The sequence below is a fragment of the Nelusetta ayraudi genome, unplaced genomic scaffold (genome assembly GCF_046127955.1).
Source record: "Nelusetta ayraudi isolate G7.1 ecotype Tasmania unplaced genomic scaffold, CSIRO-AGI_Nayr_v1 ptg000063l, whole genome shotgun sequence".
Taxonomy (NCBI): domain Eukaryota; kingdom Metazoa; phylum Chordata; class Actinopteri; order Tetraodontiformes; family Monacanthidae; genus Nelusetta; species Nelusetta ayraudi.
Genome location: NW_027466113.1, coordinates 2,782,696 through 2,810,004, shown reverse-complemented (window position 1 = coordinate 2,810,004; position 27,309 = coordinate 2,782,696). Strand labels below are relative to the sequence as shown.

Below are 27,309 nucleotides of genomic sequence, written 5' to 3'. Positions count from 1 at the left end.
TGAAACGACATGTTTTAATGTTGAGATTCATGGAGAGGTTGCCAACAGTGACATTCAGCAGTTGAAAAAAACACAGTTTTAGTGGAAACAGCAACTCTTTATCTGTTTATAAAGCTCCTCGAGGGTTTTTTTTTTTTTTTGAACTTGCAGATTTAAGTTTAGTTCATTGAGTGATCATCTGCTTGCCATGAAAAAAGAAATCCTCTTGGTATGCTTAAAAGTCCAGCGTGCAATATTCAGCTTCATTTATGGTTTTTACATTGGTAATAGGTAAATATACTGCCCATAAATACATCAAGTAATTTGTTTTTTCTACTCTTATAGTAGTTAAAGGTTAACAATGGCAACATTTTAGATTGCAGTGACCTTTCGCTCATGCTCCCTCGCCCGAGCTTGCCAGTTAACTACAGTGGCCTGCTCACACCAAGCTGGATACCTCGTCCATGTAAATATGGATTTTTATATTGGTAAAAGCGTAATATACTGCCAATGAATACATTAATAAGTATATGTTTGCAGTACAGTAAAAGTAATATGTTTTCCTAACCATAGAACGTGTGTGTGTGTGTGTGTATAATATGTATAAATGTTTGTATGCTATGAGGTTTCCTCAGAATTCAGAATTGACATAAGACATAAGCCCAGTCAAAGACTCAGCAGCTCTTTGGGTGAAGTCTTCTAGATTGAAGTCTCTGCTCTCTCCCTCTCTGTTGCTGCCAATTCCTTCTAGTCTGCAAACCCACTTCCTGGAATCATGTCCCAACCACGTCACAGCCAAATTCTTTCTTGCTGAAAGACAATAGCACAGCCCCATCCAACTCTGTGAACCCTGAGAGGGATTGGCATCGTGACGGAGAGAAACAGATGAGATAAACTAAGCAGAGTTAAGGCCCCATCTAAGAGGACCCAGTCAAACACCGTCATCTCGGCGCAGCCAGATGGTGGAATAACCAAATATTTGTCTCCCCCTAATGACAACTCCTCCAAACAGCTTGAGCCCCAGACAGAAAAAAAGGCAGAAAGCATTTCAAAGCAATGGCGTCTGCCTCATCGACACATGTCTCTCAAGGAAAAGGCAAAAAAAAAGAAAAGAAATGGAGACGAAAAATCCCTCAATCTCACTGCCAGTCGAGTCGTATCCTGGTTCAAGCGTTTCTTTCTTTTTTTCTGCCAAGTGAACAACCGCAGCACAACTGCAGTGCACAAATCACCAAAATACAAAAGCGAACGCAAAAGCCTTTTGGAGAACGGACAGAACAGCAACAAAAAAACAATGTGTGCAGATAGATTCAGCAGGCTGCTGCACTTGGCAGAGTGGGGGAAGCAGTTTAGCAAAAAGAAAGAAAGAAAGAAAGAAAGAAAGAAAAACAGCTTGGTGTAGGACATTCAGTGATGAGAAGATAAATAGAATAGAGAAAGCAAGTATAAATAAAACAGGCAAAAACAGAAATTCAGATTATTATCTCGAGTATTTCTTGAGGGACTTGCACTTTTAGTCCTGCTTTTAGAGCAAAGCTTTCATTATATGGGTGTTAGACTGAAACCACAACAACATTTTATCACAACTTAAAGTAAATCTTTCATGTAATATACCATAAAGCATAAATTAAAAAGGATAAACATGTTTGAGGCTGAAAATGTTCTGATTTAATTCACCATATTCCTGGAATCAACCATCTACACTTGAGGAATGCTTTGATAGCATGAATACAGGAATATGTTTGATACCAATAGTGGCCATCGTGACATTTTTAGGAATCCGATTGAACCAGAAAAGCAAGTCAATAATTGAAAGAGCTTTGCAACGATCGTGTGCAGTTTTGATGTGATTTGCTCTGATGACATTAAACTCGTCTCTTAGCCTCACAATTCATGACAGACCGTGGTAACAATTTATAATAATAACTAAACACTTGTTGTATTAGTAAAGTGTTAGTTAACATTTCAGTAATCATTAATAATGCACTGTGCCAGTGTTATTACACACCAGTCAGTAACTTATAAACGCAGGTGCTTATTTTCCCAACTTGATGATTGATGATTTCTGAGCACATCCATTATGTGTTTATTGCCTGCGCACTCGTACTTTGCAAATGATGGATCAAGGTTAGAGTCGGCTAACCTTCGCTCTAAATATGAACACAATCGATGGACATTAATACGCGTAATAGATGCGCTTGCAGATCAAGTCGCAAAAAACACCTGTTCATTTTCATATTTTGCTATTCCAAACCAGAATAGATTCTACAGAGCACGCAATCAATCAGACTTCAGCTGAAACTTTCACACTGAGAAACACTGAGGTAATGAGCTCATGGAGCTTGTAAGGTCACTCTCGTCGGGCATGTAAAGTGAAGATGAGGCCGGGCTTCTACGCTGTCACATTAATTGAAGGCTGCAAAAAAAGAGATGAGGTGCAGAATTAATTTACCTTGTTTTATACTCAGACATATTACATTTTCTCTCTTTATCTCTGTTCCACATTTCTGCAGCTAATTTCCACAGTATTATAAAGTGACAGGGGTCAGAAAATGTGAGTCAAACATCACCTGAGAAAAAAATACTAATGTCATTATTAGAGATTTCTTTTTATATCCCAATGGGAATTGACCACTTTTAATTTAATTCAGAAAGGATTGTTTTTAGTAAAACATATAATAACATTAAAAAAAAAAAAGGTGTTAGGTGCTGTATCCTCAAATGCTAAGAGAGCACGTTGCAAACAAGTAGTGTTAAGTTGCACATTACAAACACCTCCTGAAAAGTGGACTTTTTGTCAAAACATGCCTGTAGTTACAAAAATAATGCAACGACATGCAACATTATTTACGAAAAATATAAATTTATGACCGGCTTCGCGCTAGCCGGACAGGGACATGCAGCGGGCCGGATGTGGCCCGCGGGCTGTACTTTGCCCAGGTCTGATCTAGACAAAGTTCTCCATTTTTCTTTTTGTCCAATGACTTCAAATAAATAGGGGTCCATTTCATAAGAGACCAAAGAAGCAAAAAGCACAGTTAAAAATGTCATTAAGTCTCTCTCTCTCGCTCTCTCTCACGCACACACGCACTTAACCATTCCAAGACTAATACAGGGAACCTCTCCTTATCCGAGCCTGTGGATCCAGCAAATTACTCATGCATTGCTTCCTTAATGTCACAGAAGGCAGCTGCATTAAAATCTTCTCTAAGCCAACAGTGCACAGTGCCAACCCACCATTATGATGCATGAATTAAGAGCTAAGAGACTCCCTATACATTTGAACATTCCTGTGCATGGAAGCAGTCATGTTTCCAAGAGGTACTGCCACCGCAGCAAAAGTAAGGCATCTTCAGGAAACCTCACTAAACTCCATCTCATTTCACTTGATGTATGTTATAATGATTTGTGGGTGAACATGACAAAAAGAAGAATAGGGTGAAACGTGCAAGGAAAAAGAAATGGAGTTTTGATTACACCATTGTTAAAACCAGTGAGCCTGTAGGAAGTTAATGCAAGCTAGCAGTGTAAATATTATCATGTTACTCGTAAGTTAACGTTAAACTTACTCGTGAACATTACAAGTGAATTTATTGAAACGCTTCACTATTTAAAAAACATTTTCATTCTGGAAACAAATTACTGACTTACTATTGATATGTTTGTTACATTATTTTAGACACAATTTGTAAAAAATAATTAAGACAAACTGCAGCTAAATTATTTTACAAGAAACAGCCGTGCATCCCAGCTGAGTCCTCAGATGAGTTCATAATTTCCATATTTTTTTGAATAGTAAAATTATGATAAATTATGTGAAAATGATAATAGGTTGAATCATCATTTTCTGTTTGCCAACTCTAGCTAATTTACCTGAGAACTTCAATGTATCGCTTGGTCCCTCTCATTGACATGCACGCATTCTGTCTAGCTGCGGCTAATCTTCATAGCGGGACATACCGCCACATCTCGAGATTTCCCTCAGCTTGCTCTCCGCTCTTAATCGACATTACAATGTCATCTGCAAACATCACAGTTCATGAAGATTCCCCATCTGATCTCATCTTCCACATGAACATTTTTGGAAACATACCTTAGTTAACCGTAGCTCAAGAACATGTCAGAGGTCTGGCTATAATTAGTATGAACCAAGATCATGGTGACCTGTTTTCATACGAGGATCAGATTGATGAGACTGCAAACATACGCCAGAAAAAGGTAGAATGTAGGCTAACCTGAGGCGTCAAGTATTTTACTGTGATTATTTAATACACTGTATTCATTAAATTTTACTTTATACAATTTAATCAATATTTTATTGTTTATTTTTTTATTTTGATTTAAGCAGCCTGCACTAGCCACTTATTGTGTGCCTGAGTAGTACATTTCACTACTCAGGCACACAAAACTGTAAATACACCACACAAATTAAGCTCTTAATCAATCATTTACGGAACCTTTTCGAATGTCAATATGCATTAGACGCTGACTGATAACCATTTGTCTAATGAATCAATCCCCACCTTCAAGCTCATATGCCATTAATTCACTGATGAGCAGGGTCACTGCACACTCCTCTATGCGCATTAATCTTCACCTGCCATGGATCCAAAAATAACCATCTGCGCTGTCTACTTGATAAATAGATAAAGCAGATTGAGAACAGAGTAAAATACAATTTGTCTAATTTGAGATACATTAAAATCAAATCACCTGTTAATAATAATAAAACAATAAACTGTGTTGACCCAGCGAAACTATACTCCAACACAATGCCATATGTTTCCTACTGTATTACAACCTGCGCGCTGGCGTGCAAGTCCAAGCTGAAGCAGTTTAACTGCACATCAAACAAGCGTTCCACAGGAAATCTACCACGTACCGTCACTAAAAAAAAACAACAAAAAAAAAAAAACATGAGCTGCTCAGTTGGGAAAATCAAATAAAATATGCAGATGACACTTGATTCTAAAAAACGATCCATAAACCTGTCCCAATTTCTTGCAAAGACTAAGATACATTTGAATAGGTCAACTAGAGGTGACAGTCTGGTCCCATTTAGGAGAAGTGTTTTTGGGCAACCAAATGTATTGATGTATGATAATGTAAGTCATTTATCTGTTTGTTGTGCGCAGGCTTGTTTCCTGGTATGAAAACTGGGACTGTTAGTGCTAATAGACATGTCTTTTGAACTTGTATACTTACATAGATGTAATGTATGTATGCAAACACTGTGCAATAGGGACATGTGTGATTCACACAAACACTTGTGTGGAATAGGGAGACGGGCAATACAATTAGCACTCTGAAATGGGCAACGTGCAAATTTTGTGTAAACCTCAGCACTCAAGCACTTTAGCACTCAAGCACTCTAGCACTTAAGCACTTTAGCTCTCAAAAATATAAACTTGCACAGTCACTTAATTCTTTTCTGTCACGAGTAACTTGGTTCAAAGTTTTATTATTCATCGTTTTATTGTCTGTTAGTCTGGTTATTGTTTTTATACGCTACCTGGGACTAAAGATGACAATTGCAGCCATCTGGCTACAATCTTACATGTTTTGTGCAAATGTTCATTGCCATGTTCTGCTCCCAGTTTTACAAATAAAATGAACGCCAAATATCAGTACCAAATAATTAGAGACAAGTCAAATTAATTTAGGTAATTGTGATTATTATGGTTCCTGACTTGGTTTTGTTTCCCCAAATAATCACAACAATCAGGTTTGGCTCTTACTGTAGGTTCAATATGGCAGCTGACCGAGTAGTTTTAAAGGTGCTGTTGCGGCCTTTTGTTCGGTGAAGGTACAGTTATTACACACACAAGCCATTTCAGGTCTCAAGTGGGAAACTGTATTGATTGAGCCACAAACCCCAACAAAAAGGGCTTAAAGTGAGTAACACCCCACTGGACGATATCAATCCAGAAACACGACTCAGCAACTTCTGCCTCTTTAAAGGACTTAAAAAAAAGAAACGAAAAGGGGGAATCAGTTCCCAAGAGGTAAGCTACTCTTTTTCAATCAGCAGTCAACGTGTTACTGGAGTTGCCTCCAGTGCTTCCCATCTGGAATCAGACCAAACAGCTGCATCTGCCACATGTTCAACATCTTGACAATCTCTGGACAACCCTGTCCTCTTTCATCTGTTCGTCTGTTCATCCGTTCACCCATTCGCCCCTGTCCCTTCCATACATCCCCACATCTAAATCTGCCTCCCAGTGCTTTGACTTTATTTCATTTCATTTTTCCCCCTTTTCTGTCTCGGGTGGAATGACATTTTTGGCAGGATTCCTAGATAACGCTGCTGTGTTGGGACCAGTGTTGGAGGAACAGTTCTTAGAGGCGGTGCGCTATGATCAGAGAAGTTTCAGATCAGAGTGACAGAGACCCGAGGCCTACAACTCAATGGCACCAGTACTTTTATGTACGACACCCTCAGGATAACTGGGGATCACTGAGAGAGTCTAGCGCAAATCCTCGCAGAAATATCCATTCTGTCTTAAATGGTAAAATGTTTAAATATATATGTATGTATGAAATGTAAAAATCAAAACATTTGTCGAATGGATAAGCCTCTGTTCTCACAGACAAAGAAAACCTTAAGATTCATCCCTCACAGCATGAGGTTGAAACAACCAGAGAGGCAACTTAGACGATAATTCCAGATCAATTTGTTAAATTGCACACGGATGTTTAGCCATTCTGGTGAGAGGACTCACAGTCATGAAGCCGTCCAGTAGACCAGAGTCAGGTTTGGGTGGAGCCTGAAGTCTTTCCATCGACCACTTTTCGATGATAGAAGCCACTTGACTGTTTTCGGTGTTCAGGATCCTAAAGCCAGTCATGTTCACACCACTGTATCTGTATGGCTCAACATCCAACGCAAACAGATCCTGGAAAGAAAAGAACAACAAATGCATATAATGCAAATGATCAACCATGTCATCTATTACAGCTCTGCTGTTAAAGTTGCTAAGAGAAGAATACTGATTCTAGATTATGATTCGATAGACTTATGGTATATCATCTTACAGCTGACGAGGATAAAATCATACTAAGTATAAAATTCTGGGGCTATGTTGCAGTAAGTTTGGCAGATAATTGCAGTATGTATATTTTATATTAATTGATGAATTAACCTGCATCACGGTATCAAATTGAATCTGGCTGCTCTGAAATAGCTGCTGTACACAGTGACAGAAGTGAACATGTGTTTCTATCAGATAAACCAAATGGCCGCACAATTTTTGGACGGAGAGATTCACACAGTGTTTGGGAGCGAGTAAAGAAAAGTCTGGCAGCAAACTGGCCGCCATATGTGAGCACAGTATGGCGAGGTTGTTGGTTCTGCTGGGAGAAATAGGCTGTCACCACTGGACTCTCTCTTTGCCAAACACAACAGTGGCACATGACAAGACACCCTGTGCCTATTCTAATGGCATGATGCTTCAGTCTGCTTTTTTATTTTATTTTTTTTTCTGACATGAAAATCTAAGGCACATAATAAACACAAGCTGTTAAAATGTATTATAGAAAGTCATCACAGAACTTCAGCCAACAGAGCTTTAGTAAAGGTTCGAGTTTGACGAAATATCTCTTGTTACAAACTTAGGTCATGATAATGCATTCTACAGTGTGTGATAACTGAACCTTTCTAACATCAAACTGAACAAGATCCTGGTAGTATTTTCAATTCTATATAATAATAATAAAAAAATAGGAACATGCATTGCTTTCAGAGAGTAAGGAATAATGTTTTTGTCTTTTTTCCAATAGAGTGAGGCTGTGACTAATCCTAATGACAGAGGTTCAGGAAACAAAACGTAATAATAATAATAATAATAATAATAATAATAATAATACTCTTTTTAAAACTATGTTTAATTCTTTCTGTGCGCTTCTGTGCTTAGTTTATTTGCTGCTGCAACACTGCTACTTCGCCATTGTGGGAAATTGTTATTATTCTTATTCATTAAACCAAATTGGTGACTTTATCCCTGTGGAAATCCAATTGGAAATTCCTTCAACTGAACAATCTGCTTTCAAAAGATAATATATTGAATATTGTTACAGCTTCCATACGCCTACTCCACTCTGTAATTTAACTTCCATGATTATTTCTTTACATTTTGCCAAACCGAGTCAATTCATTTCATTCCAATGTGTTTGAGGGTTTCGAGTTTGTAAATGAGAAACACATTATACTAGACGAAACTACACCAGAATGTTGGCAATTTCACGTCAAAGTGACAAAAATGCAAAAATACTTGTTTCTACTTACCAGTGTGGTGAAGATGTAATGATAATACTCTGTCATCATTCCCATGGCGAGAGCCTAAGAGAGAAAGTGACAAAGTGGAAGATTCAGTGAGGAGGGATGTGGAGATGAACGGAAAGACAGATATATTCTTTTCAACCTTTTACACACATACAGACTCTCTCTTTCATTCTCTCTCCTGCACTCACTTACACAGATGTACTTCTGTTGAGGCATCATCATTTATTGTTAATAGGCATGTATTTTATTGAATGATAAATAAAACAAAATACAGAACAGAGGTCACTCTTTGGGAAATGTTGGGAAAACGGCAAAAATTGAAAGGATGGTGCATGACTCTATAAATGAAGGGCACCTAAGAAGATGTCTGAAACACATTTGAGGTCCACACTGGCAATTGAGACAGCATGTCTGAAAGCTGTTGGGTATGTTGACCGTAACAAAAATGCAGATTGTGAGGTGTTGTGCTGGTGATATTAGAAGTGTGAAAACACAGCCATGTTATGTAATATGTACAGATTTTCCTCAGTTTTCAGGTTATTTTTGCAAAATAAGCTCCAGGAAAACATCGAGCTGGCTCGTGTGAAAATAAAACCAAGCAAGTCAAAAGGGAATTGTTAGACCACCACCAGCACACTGGCAAGGAACCTATTCCAAGTGTATCAGAGAAGCCTGTGAAGAGTCTTGGTCACTGGTATGATGGCTCTCTCAAAGACAAAGAGCAGACAAGCTCTTGTAGTCAGTGGCCTGGACAACATTGACAAATCCTCCATCACTGAAACAAATCTATAAGCATCCATCATTCACCCACCTCCAGCATATACTAACATCCTTCCTCGCCATCATCTGCAAGCCAGTCTCCGAATGGGTCAGTCAGGTACCAAATTTCCAAGACACTTTTTTTTTTGCCCAAGTCAGTCCCTGTCGCAGGTTCAGATTGGGCTTTCCAAATCCCCCCTCAAGGTCACACTGTCATTGCCCACGTAGCCATTGAAGTCCCTCAGCAGGGCTAGTCGAGGCACTAGCGTCTGTTTCAAGGACTCCAAAAAGGGTGGGTACTGAGCCGACTAATTCTAGCCGGTATCACTCAACCTTTTTCATCAGCTCTAGCTCCTTGAGAGAGGTTTCCCAAAAAGCCAGTTATCATAACCAGGGATTAGGGTGTCCCTGCACTAGCCTTGGCCCACAGACCAATCCACAATGCACTGGACAATGCACACCTTGTGGTGAACCCACATTCCTTCTGATCATATATTTTTTTAATATGACTTTTCATTTGATCACTTTAGAATACACTTTAGAATGTAGCAGTGCATTACCACTACATCAACCCCAGGAAGCTCTCTTCCTTAGACTGTTCAATAAAGTATGTGACAGAAAAACTGATTTCCACAGTGGTTTAAATGCTTTGACACTTCCAGTTCAGCTGATTCCTCTCGATCTATTCTCTTCCTGTTTTCTCATAAGTGTGACAGTGTATAATGTATGTCACGGAAAAAATATTCTCCAAGACAAAAGTGTCAGTCACACAATTGTTATATTTAAGTATTGTTGTTATTGTATTATATTAGCAAAGCGCCACCTTACCATGGTAAAGGGGTTTGAGTGCCATAAGGATCCTGGGAACTAGGTTGCTGGGGGCATTTTGCCCCTGGTAGGGTCCCCCATGGAAAATTGGTCCTAGGTGAAGGGCCAGACAAAGAGTGGTTCACAATACATGAACGTGTGCTTCCCTGTGTGCTCACCACCCACAGAAAGAATCGCAGGGGTCTATTTCTTTGTGGATTGTTTAGTGGACTAAGGCAGGGGCCTTGGCACCCTGATCCGTGGTTACGAAAGTGGGCTTTTGGGACATGGAATATCACGTCTCTGGCAGGGAAGGAACTGGAGCTGGTTTCAAGAGGTTGAGCGATACCAGCCTCTATGTTGGACTACATTGGACTCTTTGCTATGCTGGAGTTGCTCATGAGGAGAGACAGAGGGCGAGTGAGGGCTCCCTGGCTCTCTGCCACTGGATTGGGATTCTCAAGGGTGGACGAAAGGTTTGTATGCCTGCGCCTTCAGGTTGAGAATCAGGTCCTGTTTGTGTGTACGCACATAATGGCAGTTCACAGTACCCACCCTTATTGTAGTCCTTAGGATGGACACTGGACAGTATTCCAATTGGAGACACCATATTGCTCCTATGGGACTACAAAACCCACGTGGGCAATGACAGTGCAACCTGGAGGAGCATGATTAGTAGGAACGGCTTGCCCGATCTGAACCCGAGTGGTGTTCAGTTATTAAGCCGCAGTTTGTCCATAATGATGAAGTGCCCACTCTTGGTCAGGAGGGAAGTCCTACCCTAGATGGAGGAGTTCAAGTATCTCCGTTACTCATTATTCACGAGTGGGGGTCGAATAAAGAGGGAGATTGACAGACAGATTGGAGCAGTGTTGGCAGTGATGGGGATGTTGAAGAGAGCTGAGCTGCAAGGCAAAGTTCTAGATTTACTGGCCAATCTACCTTCCAACTCTCACCTATGGTTATGAGTTTTGGGTCATGACCGAAAGAATAAGGTTGCAGATACAAGCGGCCAAAGGGAGTTTCCTTCACAGGGTGGCCGGGCTCTACCTTTGGGATAGGGTGAGAAGTTAAGTCATCTGCAAGGAGCTTGAGTAGTAACCAGTTGAGGCGTCTAGGGCATCTGGTTTAGAAGCCTCCCTGGGGAGGTGTCCAGGTGGATGCCCAACCAGGGGGAGGCCCCAGGGCAGACCTGGGACACACTGGAGAAACTATGTCTCCTTGCACTTTGGGAACATCTTGGGGTGTCCTCTGAAGGGCTGGTGGAAGTGGCAGGGCAGAGGCCTGCTGAGTAGAGGGTGAATCCGTGTGACCCAAACCCAGATAAGCGGTAGACAATGAGGTATATTAGGATTCTTCTGCATTTTTTGACATTTTTGGACACCGCAGCCACATTCAGCTTGTGTGAAATTTGGTCAAGTAAGAAAGTAATATTAGTAATATTAATAGTAATAGTAGCTAGCAATATTATGCAATATAAGAATAACCAGGATTGTGATCATTGCCTGCCTTGGCCCTATTAAAGAGATTGAGATCCAGATAAGATAGCTCTTTAATAAAAACAAAAAAGATAAAATCAGGATTATACTCAATAATAGAAAAAATATGTTTTATCCATGCATCTTCTATAGTCGCTTCCTCCTGCACAGTGGTTTTGCGTCTGCTGGAGCCCGGCCCAGCTGTCACCGGGTGAAGGCAGAGTTCAGGGTCCAGTCGTTAGTTCATCTCAGGGCCACAGACGCCTTAGAATTTCCAATTCGCCTCACGTGCATGTTTCGGAGTACCGGGAGGGATCCCACGCAGACAAAGGGAGAACATGCAAACTCCACAAATAAAAACCCCAGGATCGAACCCACAACCTTCCTTCTGTGAGGCGACAGTGCTAACCAATGCACCACCGTGTTGCTCCAGATTGTTTTATGTACTTCGTATTTTTAAGTCCTTGACTGATTAGAAGTAGCCATATTTACAATTGTGTACTAAGAGGGAGGGCATTTTTGAGGTTAATATTGTGACGGGTGTAGTACGGAACTAAATGTAGTTCAATGAGGCACATGATAAATGAGAGGCTCACTTGTGTAAAAAAGTAAAAAACTTGGTCAGAACAGGCAAAGTTTAGTAATGGATGGAGCAGACAAAACAATCTGGTGAACAGCAGGCAGCAGGGGTGAAAAATCCAGGAAAAACCAATCCTGAAGCCAGCGATGCTGAAGCTCCACTCAAAGCAAAAAAAAGTTTAACAGTAGCAGGTAACCTGAAATAAAAGGGGCACAGGAAAATCTCTTAGTCAAGTACAGAAAGCAGAGGCGATTTGCTGGGAGGCCTTCAAAGGAGGGGTGTCGGAGACAGGCTGGGTTAGTATCAGGAAGTCAGGCAGAGTACTGCTGGAAAGTTTTGCATAGCAAAGAAAAATCTGGCAAGGGAGTGAGTGTGGTGGTGGTAAATACATCCATTATGGCTGATTGCAGGGGAAGAGCAATTGGTGTGCTGATGAAAAAAGTGAGAGCAGGTGTGGTATGAGCAGTGGAAAAGGGACAGTGGTAAACTATCTAAGACTTACATCATACATTTGTCTTTAATAACCCAAATCATTTTTAGAACTACATCTACTAAGATGCACGTTGAGACACACACTCACCTGTTTTAGGATCCCAGCAGCCATCTCATGGTTACAGTCAAAAATGATATGGAACTCCTTCCCCCTCTTCATTTCCTTTAACAGCGGTTTTGCATCCTTGGAGTCCGCAGGTAGTTGCCGGATCTTTAAGCGGATGTTGTACCGTGAGGGGGCTTTTATAAGTTCTTGCAACCTAATCAGACCTGTGTGGAAGAAAATTTGACAGTATTAATGTTTGCAGATGTTTCCTAATGTATCCCATTTGTCCCAAGTGTCACTCTATAAGAGTGTTATTTTGGCACGTTTCGGCCAGTCACAAAACTTTATCGAAACTCTATCAAAACCCTTTTCTAATATTAATGAGTGTAATTGTATATCCATAAAAACTGATTTATGCATACCGAACCGTAGGATAACTGGATACTCGTGTATTCATAGGCATATTGTTGTTGTTGCGTTATGTTTTGTTTTTTTCAAACATCCTGGTTTTCATTGTTTATCATTTGGCCATTACATTGACTGGCACAAGGGCCCTCTGCACCTGTGGTGCTGAATGTGTCACAAGTCCGTCAAACAAAAGTCTGTGAGAGGCATTTTTGTTAGATATAGATTTGCATAATAACATAATATATACAACATAATAGCATAGGTATTATATACACACACACACTTACGCACTCGCACTCACACACACACAAAAACAAGTGACGTAATTAGAAAATTAGAGAATTATAGTGAACGCAAAGGTACATGAGACTATAAAACAGGATATGCTAGGGCAACAGATCAAGACCAATTTGCTGTTGTCATTTCCTTTCGCATGAAATCTATTCTTTCTCTTTCTGAAATCTATTTCTTTCTTTAAGTGTCCTCCTCCTCTTCTTCGCCTATTATTGTCCAAAATCCAAGACGGTGTAGTTCAGCCGTGTACAGAACGGGACAACATTTCTAATTTCCTTTCCCAATCCATCTTTGCAGCCTCCCTGTCCAGGCTGTAAAAATATGTCTCGTCTTACAGCCGCAGCATGGGCATTGATCCCAACACAAGAACACCCTTAAAAAACAGAACAAATGAGAGAATGCACAACACTCTCACCACCTAAGCCATGCTAACCTCATTATAGACACAATTTTTTTTTTTTTTGTTCTCACTATTGATTACGTTCTTCTGTTTCAGGCTACTCTCTGTTGAACTAAGACTGTTCATGCAGTCGAGCTTATGGAGTAAAATGCCTAATGGTAAACATCTCAAGGTGACATTACGTTCACATTTATTTGATATTTGATTGTCTTTTCATCTGGGTTTTTATGATTTCGGTCTCCATCTCAGACCATCTTAACAAATACATAAAAATAAATTGATGAATTAATATAATTTAATTGCATTTTACAAACATATACACTTTTCACAGATTTTCAACTCAGTGCCAAGTCAACGTTAAATCCAGACAAATCTGGAAATAAATATTTAAAATAACAGAAGTTTCTTGGAGTAGCGAATCAAACCTGCGCATCACCAATGTGTCCCACCGACTGAGGGCCACATTTTCAGCACTGGTCTCAATCACTTTTCACACCTGCAGTTTGAGTCCCTGCTTCCTTGCCTCTAGCCCACCGTCGCCAGCTGTTTGGCCCGCGGCAAATGTTTGTTTACTTCCTGCTTTCCAGATGATTGCACTGCACTCTTGGAAACCAGCTCCCAGTCTGCAGCCAGTCATTGGATTTCATTCAATCAAACAGTGAGTCCCGCCACTGATGAGGCTGTCCCTGGGGTGCTGACCTATGGGACACCGGCGGTGTACTGTTTAACTACCACACAGCAAAGTAAGTCCTCACACGCTGCTTCATAACTGCTCAGAGACACTGGTGGCTACAATGGAGACAAACCACAGGGTGGTACTGAAGTATTAACTGTGCACAACAGTTACTACTGGATAGATTGGAAAATAGCGCCACCCATCATGTACTTCAATAGCCAAATTGTGAATGTTAATCAGTTTTCATATAGTTAAGAATAGCTGTTATACATACACATTATAAACATCTTCTCAAGCTTGACTTGTAAAGGCTGGACCCATGCATTCACGAACCCTGATGAGAAGAAACAAGTGAAGCAGCTGAGAAGACGGGTGTCGGCCGCGCGGCCACTGCTCTAGGATCCTTATTTAACTCAGCATGAATATTTCATTTCCCTTGTAAGCGTTTATTAGCGAGCTGTCTGGGAGCCTCCTGAGTGTAAAAAACACATCAGCCCGCCTACGATAAATATCCTTTGCGAGGGCACAGACAGGCGACGCCCACTTCCTCCGTGACTTTCCACCGACCTGCTCGATCACTACCAGCTGCTCAGATAGCGAAATGATTCCTGATGTGGCCGAACAGCAGCATTGCATGATGGGGGGCGGGGGGTAATGAGTCGCTGAGATACAAGGGGTCAAAGGTCGACCATTGGTAGTTCAATATAGAATAGAATATAACGCCTTTTATTAATCCCACATTGGGGAAATTTGCGGAATTACAGCAATGGTACGGTGCAAAAAGAAGGAAAATTATATTAATTAACAATAGATAAAGAATTAAAAAAAAAAAATGAAATATTTATCGAGTAGAGTAAGAAAGGAAAAAAAAAGATATTTACGTCTTAAGAACAGTTGGATTATTTACAGTTATCTACAAACTGACATATAAATAAGTCTTTTATTGCACCTTTGTGAAAAGTAATGTGGTTAAGAGGATTAATTTTATTGAGTGCAGTTGAGCAGCCTAATGACTGCAGGGAGAAATTACCTGCGTTTTCTTTTCATTGGAAAAAACATACTTGTTATGCTTGTGTTTAAAAGATTCAAATACTGTTTACAGCAATTTCATTTATTTGTTATTATAGTGGTTGTTGCTTGAAGTGGAGCTACAGTATCTGAACTCTGCTGTTGTGTAGTTCAATATTATAGTGGATGATATTTTATAGGGAGATTATTTTAGAGGTCCTTGGCTTTGTGGTCACCGTTCAGTACATTTTCTGTACAGCGAAAAATAAAATCATAGAAAACAAAATCGGTTATTGATATTAAAAGTGCAAACATCAAATAATGGCTCAACCGGTCATAACTATTACTGATTACAATAGGTTGCAGTTGAAAAACAATTAAAAGTACCAAATCTTAAAAATGAAAAATGTGTCAAAAATCATCCAGAGGCTCATGCAAGACCTCTAAGTCAGTTCAGTCCAGACTGTTGTGTCAATGAGCCTGTAATGAGTCGCTGAGATGCAGACACCGGGGGTCAAAGGTCAATGTGTCCCTTAGGCCCATGTTGGCTGACTTACAGCAGGATTACTGCAGGCCGGCAGGCAGGCTGGTGGTCAGGCTTTCACAGTTCTGCAGGATTGTGGAGGCTGAACATGCACTGCTGCAAGTCCCTGGCAATTAATACACCCTGTGGCTGTACGTGTGGGCCACTTGTGGGACTAAAAAAAAACCTCTGAAAGCACTACATCATTTCCATGAAAGTAATATGCTTCCTGAGCCCGCTCTCGATTTATCCTGCTGTCAACTCTGTCCTTGACCTACTGAGTGCGAATGCAGCAGCGATAAAGAAAAAAAGTCCTTATTCTGCCACGCTATTGCTTCAAATGATTCGTTTTGAAGAATTTAATTTCAACCATGTTTTTGTGATTTTGAGCAGGGCTTTCCTTCATGACATAGCAGTCATGGGCAAAAGGTTGCGGGTTCAATCCCTGGGCCTGGGGCCTTTCTGTGTGGAGGTTGCATGTTCTCCCTTGTGTCTGCACGAGTTCTCTCCAGCTACTCTGACTTCTTCCAAAAGTCCAAAAGCATACAAATGAGGCAAATTAAGAACTTTAAATTGTCTGTAGGTGTGATTGAGAGTCTCTATGTGGCCCAGCAATGAACTGGCGACTCGTGTACGGTTTAACCCTGCCTTCGGCCAATGTCAGCTGGGATAGGCTCCAGCACCCCTGTCCCCAACCACCGCGACCCTGAGTGCAGGAGAAGCGGTAGAAGATGGATGGATGGAATTATGCAACATGAACGTTAGAACAATATAAGATCAAAGCAGTGTGAGTGCCATTAGCATTCCAGCCCAGCAAAACTGGGATTCGCGTGGTAAACAGTGAGGAGTGAGCAAGTCCTTCAAAACCCTAAACAGCTTTTGAGTGGTAGTGGAGCGTATGATGGGAGTGGGACTGCTGGTGTGGAGAGGCGTGCACATGAAATTGAAACAGATTACTGGAGGGGGTCCTGGGACTCACTCTGAACAGACGACTCTCACTTGAATGTATTTACTCTCTATGGAAGATCAAACGCGAGTCACCACTTCACGCAGGCTGTAATCTCAAAAATCAGCCATGCATAGAACTTTTTAATCTATTTGATTTAAATATATTTTTCAAAATATCTCACATAATAATACATCGATAATGATATAGAAATTTTTGTCAAGGAAATTCATTGCCGGAAATACATCCCAAGCAGGGTGGTAGGACAGACTTAATGGTTAGTTTGTCAAAGATTGGATGCTGTCAGTTATAGTGTCAAATAATGTCCATTTCCCTTTTCCTTCTTTTCCTTCAGTTTGCAGCGAGCATGGTGCCGCGTTGAAATTTCAAAGAGACAGGACACGTATAAAGTGAGATTAGTTCTGAAGGTAAATCATTCCAAGTGGAAGCAATGCAGGAAAAATAGATTTATTTTGGGTTTTGCCGTCTGAGCTTTGAAAGCAGTTCCTGGGGCTAACAGTGATCCGAAATAGTGCAAGAATTTTTTAGAACTGACTCGAGTCACAGTAAATGGAGATGTGATTTGCCAAAGATAAAACTGCAACTACTTCTTTTCTCTGCCACCGCAGGCATAGCCTCAGGATGCTGCCATAGCAACCTTCTGAATAACTAAAAGGGATTGACTAGTCTTACAATAAAACCAATGTTTCTGCACTTCTTGCTTCGGAGCCAACCGATTCATTCCAGCAGTCTCTCTACCCTTTCAAGTAATACGTGTTTTTTTTTTTTTTTTATTGTAATCCTTTATTTTCATCCGCATGGGCAGAATCATCTAATGAACGCCACTTGCCAGATTTCCTGGAGTAGGAAAAATGTGTGTGTGAGTGATAAAAAAAAAGAAATCCATACATGGCAACTTAAGATGCTAAAAGTGTGAGAATAGTTTTTAAAATCTGAATTTGTGTGTTCTGTTGGTCTCCACTCGATTGACAAGCTTTGGACAGCGGCCACAAGAGCAAATTTCAGAGCCAACAAGCAAAAGGTTGAAAGGGTGCGTGCATAAGCACATATTTTATTCATTTATTTAACCAGGTCTGATGGTCTGGTCTGAATAAAAATCTCTTTTTGAGAGAGACCTGGTCAAGACGGTCAGCAGCAAAAAACATATAATTGTAGACAGAGATAACAAAGGGTACCAGTGACAACATCAACAGCCTGACCCACTGCATCATGGACTGAAAACGCTGCTCCGTCCAGCTTCATGTAAATGCCAAAGCCACCGAAAACTGTATCATTATTGAAAATGATGATGTCGTAGGCCCGTCCAGCCTCACAACCCAAACCGCCCGTGAGACAACGACTCATAACAACAACAACAACAACTGGCAAAGGATTTGTGTTACTGCTACAAAAGATGATCAGCCTGACGTCTTCTCCTCTACTGCAATAAGCAGCAAAAAATATTAGACAAGAACACACGGTGCTCTTGGATTGGCACTTGGATTGTGTGCCAAGTGAAAATGTACACAACAAAAGTGATTTGCCAAACCTCTCTCTCTTTTTTTTTTTAAGTTATTTTCTTATTCTGGTTATACTGTATATGCTATACAGTATATTTTGAGCCAAAAAACCTTAATGACCAAATTGCCAGTGAACTCTGAATGGCACGTGTGTTCTTTGTCATCTTCATGGAGCTATACTGGAGGTGGCCATATCAATCCTAAAATTTTGATCGTATCGATCACAAGTTGGTGTGGTATTGGATCGATACCAGCCTGTTGAGATGGATACTTTAGTTTCAGTTTGGTTCTTGTACACGTGGCTGTGGTTTTGTCGAAGAGGCGACAGCAGGCACCAACCCCACCTCCCCATTTCAGAAAATGGTCAGTTTCAAAAAAGAATGTCTTTGTGAGAATGGGCACTTGGTTCTTTGCCATTGGAAAAGCAAACAGGTTCTTAGGAGGTGTGAATGCTGAACCGAATAAACACCGGCCGGCTCAAGCACCAGCATCAAACTGGCTTGCAGTTCATTTGATGGCAAAGAGGTAACTGTGGAAACCCTAAACACTCCTGAACAGACTAGTGCACCCTCAGCAAGCAAGGAGTGCTACCGCAGGTCATTTCTGCCTGCAAACATCAGCCTGTACAAATGCAGTCTGTGAATACCAAATCATCGGTTCATAACTGTGCAACGTCTGATCTACTTCTGCTTCTTCTTTTTTAAGTACCAACAAAAAGCATCAGGTCAAAGAGAAGAGTCCAATTATACCAGATGAACTACAAACACAGACAGACATTCTATGGTGCTTGATTGTCTGTCCGTCATTTTCCATCTAAAAACATCCAGGATACACAGGACATGCACTGGTACAACAACAAGGTACAAGTGTTCGACATCACTCAGTAAATAAGACAAACAAACAAGTGAACAAAGGAGGTACTTCGGTCAAGACCGCTTTCTGTTGGGTGTATGTGAAGGTGAGTGTGTCCAATTTTAATTTGGTTCTGGGTGAGATTCCTTGCTTCAAATTAAATCATCCTACTTTCTTCCCCCTCCTCAGTTCAGATTAGACCCAGCTCAATGTAATGAGGAGCAATGAGTTTACCCTCCAGGCCCTCTGGTGGAAACTGAGTGTCACCCATATATATACTGTATATATGGAACTGGAAGGGTATGCGGTTGTCTTTGTATTGGATAATAAATGACAAAATGTGAGGGGTTTTATTTAATTTTTTTGTGTGCCAGACATGAACTGAGACATAATAGAGAAACTGGGAACAAAAAAAACCCAAATCAAATCAGGAGAGACTCCTAACATTCTGAATGTAACAGATTGGTAGGGACTACGTGATGCACCAAGTGTCCCCTTACACAGTACTAGGGAACTGCTGTGTACTGGTGCCAACAGACTTGACTAGCAGTTCAGTCCCCACCTCTAATACATTCCTTTACTGTGTTTTGTAGGGTTTTTATTATTATTATTTTTTACTGTGTGTGTGTGTGTGTAGTAGTGTGTGTGTGTGTGTGGGGGGGGGGTCTTCATCGAAGCTTTTCATGTCAGTTTCATGCTATGTTTGAGGATCATGCAACGGCAACTGTTCCCTAAGCAGGTCTATATTGTGAACCGCAGCACTCCCTCTCATGTCATATTGCTTAAACAGCTTTCCTCTCCCACTCTTCAAGAGCTTTTTATCTTTCTTTCTTTTCGGGGATTGCATTGGATCACCCTCTTCCCCAAAAATAAATGCCGTCTTCAAGAGTCAACAGCAGATGTTAGTGTGACGGAAAACTCCGAGTTGCCACTGAATGCTGCTATATATGTGGGCTCTAAGCGACAGGGCATTTTTTTTATTTTTTATTGTATAGTCGCTTGTTTTCCCTCATGACCTAATCAAAGTTTGCAGCAGCAGCAGCAACAGCAGCGGCAGGCAGAGGTGGCCGTGTTCCCTCTGTGGTTGTGTGGCTGTGCATGGCTTGCTAAAGGAGCTATAAAACATACTGCTGCCATCTCCATTTTGCCATTTTGCAAATTTAGCAGCGAAAGGGTTCCCGTTATAATTATGGATGGACTCGTTTGCTTCCCGGTTGGTGTAAAAAAAAAGAAAAAAAAAAAAAGACCAACAAAGAGAAAGATTGTTTCGTGGTTGCTTCTCTTTTTTTTATATCCAATTCCTGGAGCGGCGAGATGGTTTGAACTGACAGTTTGCTTGCTAAGGAATGAATTATGAGTGAGAATTATGCAATGACGATACTGTACTGCAACATTAACTCCAGCGCTTCAGTGTTCAAGCTCAGCAAGGAATGTATTTCTCCTTCTGAAAGTGGTTCAAGGGGGCAAAATAAAATAATAAATAATCAAATGAACACCTGATCACTTGGAGGTCCCCACTGTGTCCTAATGCAGTGTTTCACAACGGGTGGGTGGCGACCCCAAAATTGGGTTGTGGAGTTGTTTTGATTGGGTCGTGGCTCTGTGGGCATTTTGCCTTATTATTATTATTATTATTATTATTATTATTTGTTTTTTTAAATAAAAAAAGAAATCGATCAAAAAATATATGCACGTATATACACACATAAATATATATATGTAGAAATTGTTGGACATTTTTTTGCAGGATACTTTATTCGATTCAATAATTCCAATAGTTTATTTATTTGACGATGATGGAAAGTGGGGCTAGTGTTACGTTTGTGGAATAAATTTGGATAGCGACTTCATGGTGTGGAAAATAATGTGGGTCCTGAGACTCCACCAGTACCAGTTGAGAACCACTGGACTAGTGTCCGTGTGCTACCTGAAGACCTGCCAAAAGTACTCACGCCCTCTTCCCGACCCCCCGCCCCTCCCCCACCTGTACACGCTATCCAGTTGTGTCGGCGTAAATGGCATCTAAAAAGGGTGAACCTGTTTTCTTTTTTATTTTTTTTTTAGATTCCATTTCCAATCACCAGGACAGAAAAATCAAGCCACTATTAACCCCCTAGTGAACCAGCAATGTCCACTTTACAACTTAATTAACAGAGGTGGCAGGATCACGGCAATCAATCCCTACAGCTGCCTGCAAGACCTGCAGGGCAAAGAGTGGCCCCGGCACATTCTCTCCCACACACGCACACACACACACTTGTTATTTGAAAGCACAGAAGTATTGACTACAACAGAAGCTTTAAAAGGCCAATAAGCACTTTTTGTCATTGTCAGATACGAGGTAATAAAACCTGGTGTGTGTGTGTGTGTGTGTGTGTGTGTGTGTGTGTGTGTGGAGCTGTCGTGGTCTCGTGGTGTTTTTCATCTGGAGCGGCGAGCCACTTCACATCGCACGCCCTCTCTGGCTCTTGATTTCCAGCTGAGTTAAAAGGTCGCACCATTTTAGTGCGTCAAGACCATTCGCTCGACATTCACGTGATGCACTTACACCGTCGCTCGACATTTTTTCCATGCTCAAAGGAACCTTCTAGCAGGGAATAAAAATCGCCAAACTCTAAAATATTCAGGGCCCGATTTAAAAAAAAAAAAAAGGTTTGCGCGCAGACAAAAACTGACCAAAAACGTCATTACATGCGATGATTAATGACGGAGCTGATCGTCCCTCACATGGGCAAAATAAGTCTATTAAGCGCTTTTGGCTCCATGAATGCGTAGACACAGGCATTTTTGGGCCGAACGCACAAAATGTGTATTTGGACAACACACTAGTCAGGACCCAGGACCGACCTTAAAGACACCAGCGATCTGATGCAATGCAACTTGTGGTGATGAGTCCTATGATAGTTGGATAGTGAAAGCATTTTTTTTGGTATGTTTTCTGGGGTTAAAAAATGAAAGACACCTTGACAAACGAACAGCAATTTCTCAAAGTGTGTGTGTGTGTGTGTGTGTGTGTGTGTGTGTGTGTGTGTGTGTGTGAGTACATACATACATACATACATATATATGTTGGCAATTATCCATGCAGTCTTAATAGATCACCTGCAACAAAAAAAACTAGCAAGACCTGCACAGCTCTATAAGCATATGCAAGGTGCGCAGTGCCCTTTCTTTTGGATCTTAGTGAATGTTTCACAGCTTAAACAGGTTGATTAGTTGCCTTTATGTTGTTCAAAATTGACCCAGCCAAGAAAAAAAAAAACAGCAGCACTTCAACCTCAACAAAACAAAATCATTAAAAATTGATATTCAAACCAAACGAAAGCAGCTTATTGACGAGACACATGATTCTCAATGAAAAGGTTTGTTTGTGGACTGCAGCATTTTTCTGCTTCCAAAATGTAGTCTGTTTGTAATTATCACATTTAACAGAGAATATATATGCAGTTAATCTGCCCTGAAAATCACACACAGTACACTGTGAAGCAGCACTTTGATCCAGGGAAAAGTGTTCCCAGTGTGTGCCTTGGATCTGGCTCCAGGCTGGCACTCCCTGACCCCTGGCATATGGTCAGTGTGGCCAGTCTGCTGCATTATTTGTTGCCCGCTGACCTGGCTACACTCATGTTTAGGTTTTCGCTCATGGCTGCTACTCTGACAAACACGTCCCCGTGGCTTCCAATATCTTATGTGGTAACTAATTAGAATTTCTAAATGTTTTTTTGTCAAGTCTTGTTCACAGAAAAAAACAAATAAATAATTAACTCAAACTCAATTAGCAAGAATATAAATGTGTATTTCTTTAACAAAGACTAAATCTTGGCATGCCCCCTCCCCTCCTGTTTCTGGCTTAATTAGACATTTACTACATTGTTATTTCCTCGATCCAATCAATATAAAAGGCCAACTGCAAACTTCAATTTTCATGTCCTATGTGCACTGGGTGTTTGCAAATACTTTTATCAGACCAGGGTGTATTTACTCACAGAAAATCCGACACAAATGCACTAATTAACGACGACTGATGATGATCTGATAAAGGGGGCGCAACGACTAATTTGCCAAAATATTGCACTTTCCTTTTGACGGCCACATAGTTGAGTTATCCCCTCCACTAAACCCCACAGCCATCATTTATTAGAGTGTCACAAGTAATGCTTGATTCAATACAGGTTACTTATTTTAGGCAATAACCACCCCTCCCCCAAACCACACCCCATTTTCCTTTCTTTATCCCTTCTCTACGGACATATCAGGTCTCGCTGCCTCTTCCTACAGTCATACAGGACTTCCTATGCTGTATGCTGTATTGATCTCCCACTGTAAGCAGCTCACTAATGGTCGAGCTGAAAGCGTAAACGAGACATCTCAGAAAGCCACTGGATTAGTGTGGATTTAATTAAAGCAGTTTGTATTATGTATATATTACTGGTGGGACTTGATAAAAAAAAAAAATCAAATTAATTAAGGCCTTTGTGATGAATGCGTCATGATTAATCGTATTAATTGACTCTGCTTGGTTGTACTGGCCGCTCGGACGTTCTTGTTAGCTCCGGTGTTCGTACTAGCTACGTGTTTTGCGTTTCGGTTTTACCAGAGGCTTGAATAACTGCGGCGGAATGCAAACTTTGCTGTGGCACCGTTTGCACAGAACAGCGCTCTTATCCAAGCTTCCCTCCCATACGTGATAAGATATTGAAAACAGTGCGCACTGCCACACTTTTTGGTACGATCTGTTTCATACTTTCAATTTACCTTGCTTTTGAATGAATGAATTCATTGAATGAATGATAGTAATGGTGACAGCCAATAGTAATAGTGACTGCCAAGGAAAAAAATTAAGCAACAACAACAAGTGTGTTCCTGTACGTGCTTTATGCATTAGATGAAATATTGGCGACTTGTCCAGTTTAGAAGCCGGCCTTTGCCCAATGACTGCTGGGATAGGCTCCAGCCGACCTCCGTGATCCCCGAGTCCAGGAGGAAGCAGGTATAGAAGAACGATGGATGGATGTCTGAATAATTTAGTAGTTATACTTTAGTATTTAGATATAGATTATTTATAGTGTGTGTGTGTGTGTGTGTGTGTATTTATGGGTAAGCCAGGCGTGGGTAACACAATGCTTCCAAAACACATCGTACAGAACACAAGGGAAACAGAAAACGGGTAAAAAATGGAAAATCAAAAGTCAGTCTTACCAGTGCTGTCGTCGTAAACCACGGTCACTGTCTTCCACTTGAAGAAGTGGACCAGGTCCAGAATGGCTCTGCTGAGCGATGAGAAGTCTGGAAAGAGGCTGACGTAAAAGACGTCTCTATTGTCCGAGACCTGATGCTTCCACTTGGTTTGGATGTGTGGCACCCCGAGGGCATTGCAAATGGATTGGACCGCGTTTGCTGAGGAACTGTGTGCGGGACCAAAGATGGCGGCTACCCCCAGAGAGAGTTGGTCGCAAGCTAGGGAAGGGAAAAAATGAATTAGTTAGCTCAGCTGAGCGCAGTCTGTCCTTTATTAAAACCATATGCGTTCACAGTCAGCCTGTACACTTTAGTCCTTTGATATGCTCCAGTATATTGCACTGGAGCATATCGCTGGACGATAATGTATACAATAAGGATGCACTGATACTGACATCAGTATCGGTACCAATACCGGGGTTGAGTACTCTACTCGTGCTTGTATGCTTCTGAATCACATACCACAGGACACCTGTCCACTTTCCTTTGAAAGGAACGTGCAATTGTGGGATGAACAACAAAGCTGAATATGCCAATGACTAAAAACTTATTCTGCCATTGACTCCAATTTGATGTTCAATGGTGGATTGGGCAAACTTTTTGACTGCTGGGCCACAATGGGTTGTAAAAATTTGACAGAGGGGTCGGAGCAGGAACAGACGGATGGAGTGTTTTGGTGACCCACCTCATAGGAGGAAAAAAAATTATCACGGGATATGTAAAAAAAACAAAAGAAAATTGTTTAAAGACGTACTTTAATGTCAATTGAAAATGAACAAAAGCGTTACAACAAAATATCTGTCTTTCAAGGCCCCACGGTATTTAGCTCTTGCCGCATATTGACCCCGGGCCGCAGTTTGCTTGTGTAAACCCCATCAACTGATGTCTGCTTTTATACACAACCTCTTTCAGACCACTGCACTTCTGTGAATAAGTATGGCTGAACAAGCCTTTATTTAATAGGAAAACAGCCTAATCATTGAGACACCGTGTAATGGCCTGTAATTGATAGGAGACATGAAATGTCAGCCTGATGCGCACACACAAAACTGATAGATTATTCTACCTTATTGACTGTCTCTGGGGGCATAACGGGTCTTTGAATTACTGAGGCTGAGTCATTGCCTCGAGAAAATCAATTCATTCTGTTTACATTTGAAGTGCTCAGCCATTTCTTCCTTGCCTGATTATAATTGTCACAATCAAAGCCACTGCTGCTGCTGCTGCTCACAATAAATTATACACACACACACACACACACACACACACACACACACACACATATATATATATTGGTGGAATATCACATGTGCTCACATATATATATATTTTTTTTTTAACCAGGCACAAACGGTACGCTGGCTGGGGGCATGCAAACATCAGAGGCAGATCTCAAGAATCACAAAAAAGCACAATACCTTTCCTGGAGGCCTCAAAGCTGTCATAGATGTTTATCCTTTGGATGTCGTAGGTAAGCGTGGTGTTTGGCAGAAGGGTTCTGTTCCGGTTGATTGTGTTCAAAGCAAATTTGAAGGCCAGCTCCTCTGCACCCGAAGGACCGTTCTCAACCGACTCGAATATCCCCCCTGTCGAAGGAAGATACACAAATGAGTGATTGATGTCAAGTGATTTGTGCGAACTGTGCCATGGCCACAAGGTGTGTGCTGAGTAGGAGCTCCCCTCCACGCCCATTAACCCATGAGACCCCCTGAAAGCCTCAAAGCAAAACTTTAAGGGGATCTCATGTTTTTTTTCAAAAAGCAAAAACATAAGACATATGATTGATGACTGATGGTCACTAAAACGTCTTTAAGATCACCCTGTCTAATATTCTTTTTTTTTCTTTTTTTAAATGTAATTTAAAAAAAAAAATTGCAAAGAGATCGGTTTCACATCTCGCAAAAGAATTAATAAGATGTGATGTTAGTAGTTCTGATGCCAAATAGCTACGGAGTTGCATCCATGAAATATTGTAAGGTTGTTATAGGTCTCGTGCATGTTAAGGAAATTTAGACTGGAATTGAGTTACAATCAGGAGGATGGGACCTCACCCCCCACCCCCACCCCCAGTCAGTGCAAAGTCTTTGTGGATAAGGTGCTATTTTCTGACTAGGCTTATTTGCATAGAAGAGGGTGTCAATATGGGCAAAATGTAAGCAAAAGATCCATTTAAAACACATTGAAATGGAACTGTCACATTTTCCCATTTGCTCAGTTTTTTTCTGCCATAAAAGCCTTATCACCACAGAGCAAAATTACAGAGTAGAATGATTATATTTTAGAATAAAATTATAGTATACTATAATATATATATATAAAAAAGTGTACTGTGCATCCAGAAAATAAAAACCAGTGGCATCCGCTCAGTGGCGGAACAGGTCAGAGCCAGGCCTGGGGGCGGGGCCACACACACACACACACACACACACACACACACACACACACACACACACACACACGCCTTAAAATAGGGTTTCAAAACAGTATATGGTTCACAGAGGAGTTTGAACTGCTTTGTTACCAATTGGCATTACAAATAAGCTGAATGTTTAAATTGTATTAAAATATTTTAATTGAATTTTTTTTTACACAATATATCAATATTGATTGATATCAATACAAATTAAAAAAAAAATCGGTACAACTCAGGATAGTGATGCTGCTTGTGTCCTCTTAGTCCTCTCTTTCTACACTTCCTTTTCCAGGTGTATTTCTGCTCACTTCTTGTGTTACTGAGTAGCTGTTTCTCATTCAGAGCATTGCAGTTGAGAGTGATCAAGAGCTCACTCGTCATAAGCGAGAGGTGCCTCAGCCATTTTGTGTATGGTGAATGGGTTGCGCAATGGCATTGCTTGCAGCTACGTAGATTACGGTTTTGAACGCAAACTCTCTGGAAACGAACGTGAGCTTCTGTCGAAAATAAAGTTACGTTCAAGGAAACTCAGAAATACGGCAGAAACCCCGTCCCGTATTTCCTCGCCAAATACGGGACAATTCAATATTTTAAGGGACGGCAGGAACC

At 40.9% G+C, this 27,309-nt stretch overlaps 1 protein-coding gene across 3 annotated transcripts in view; it reads right to left on the bottom strand.

Moving 5' to 3' along the window:
* The window catches only part of grik2 (glutamate receptor, ionotropic, kainate 2), a 136,438-nt gene that overhangs the window by 59,070 nt on the left and 50,059 nt on the right, over nt 1–27,309 (bottom strand). For all 3 annotated transcript variants that reach the window (XM_076041018.1, XM_076041020.1, XM_076041019.1), the window contains 5 exons: nt 25,706–25,873; nt 24,249–24,506; nt 12,465–12,646; nt 8,264–8,317; nt 6,702–6,875 (listed from right to left, as the gene is read on the bottom strand). In XM_076041018.1, coding sequence (XP_075897133.1) covers nt 6,702–6,875; nt 8,264–8,317; nt 12,465–12,646; nt 24,249–24,506; nt 25,706–25,873 — 836 coding nt within the window. The remainder of the gene's footprint in view (nt 1–6,701; nt 6,876–8,263; nt 8,318–12,464; nt 12,647–24,248; nt 24,507–25,705; nt 25,874–27,309) is intronic.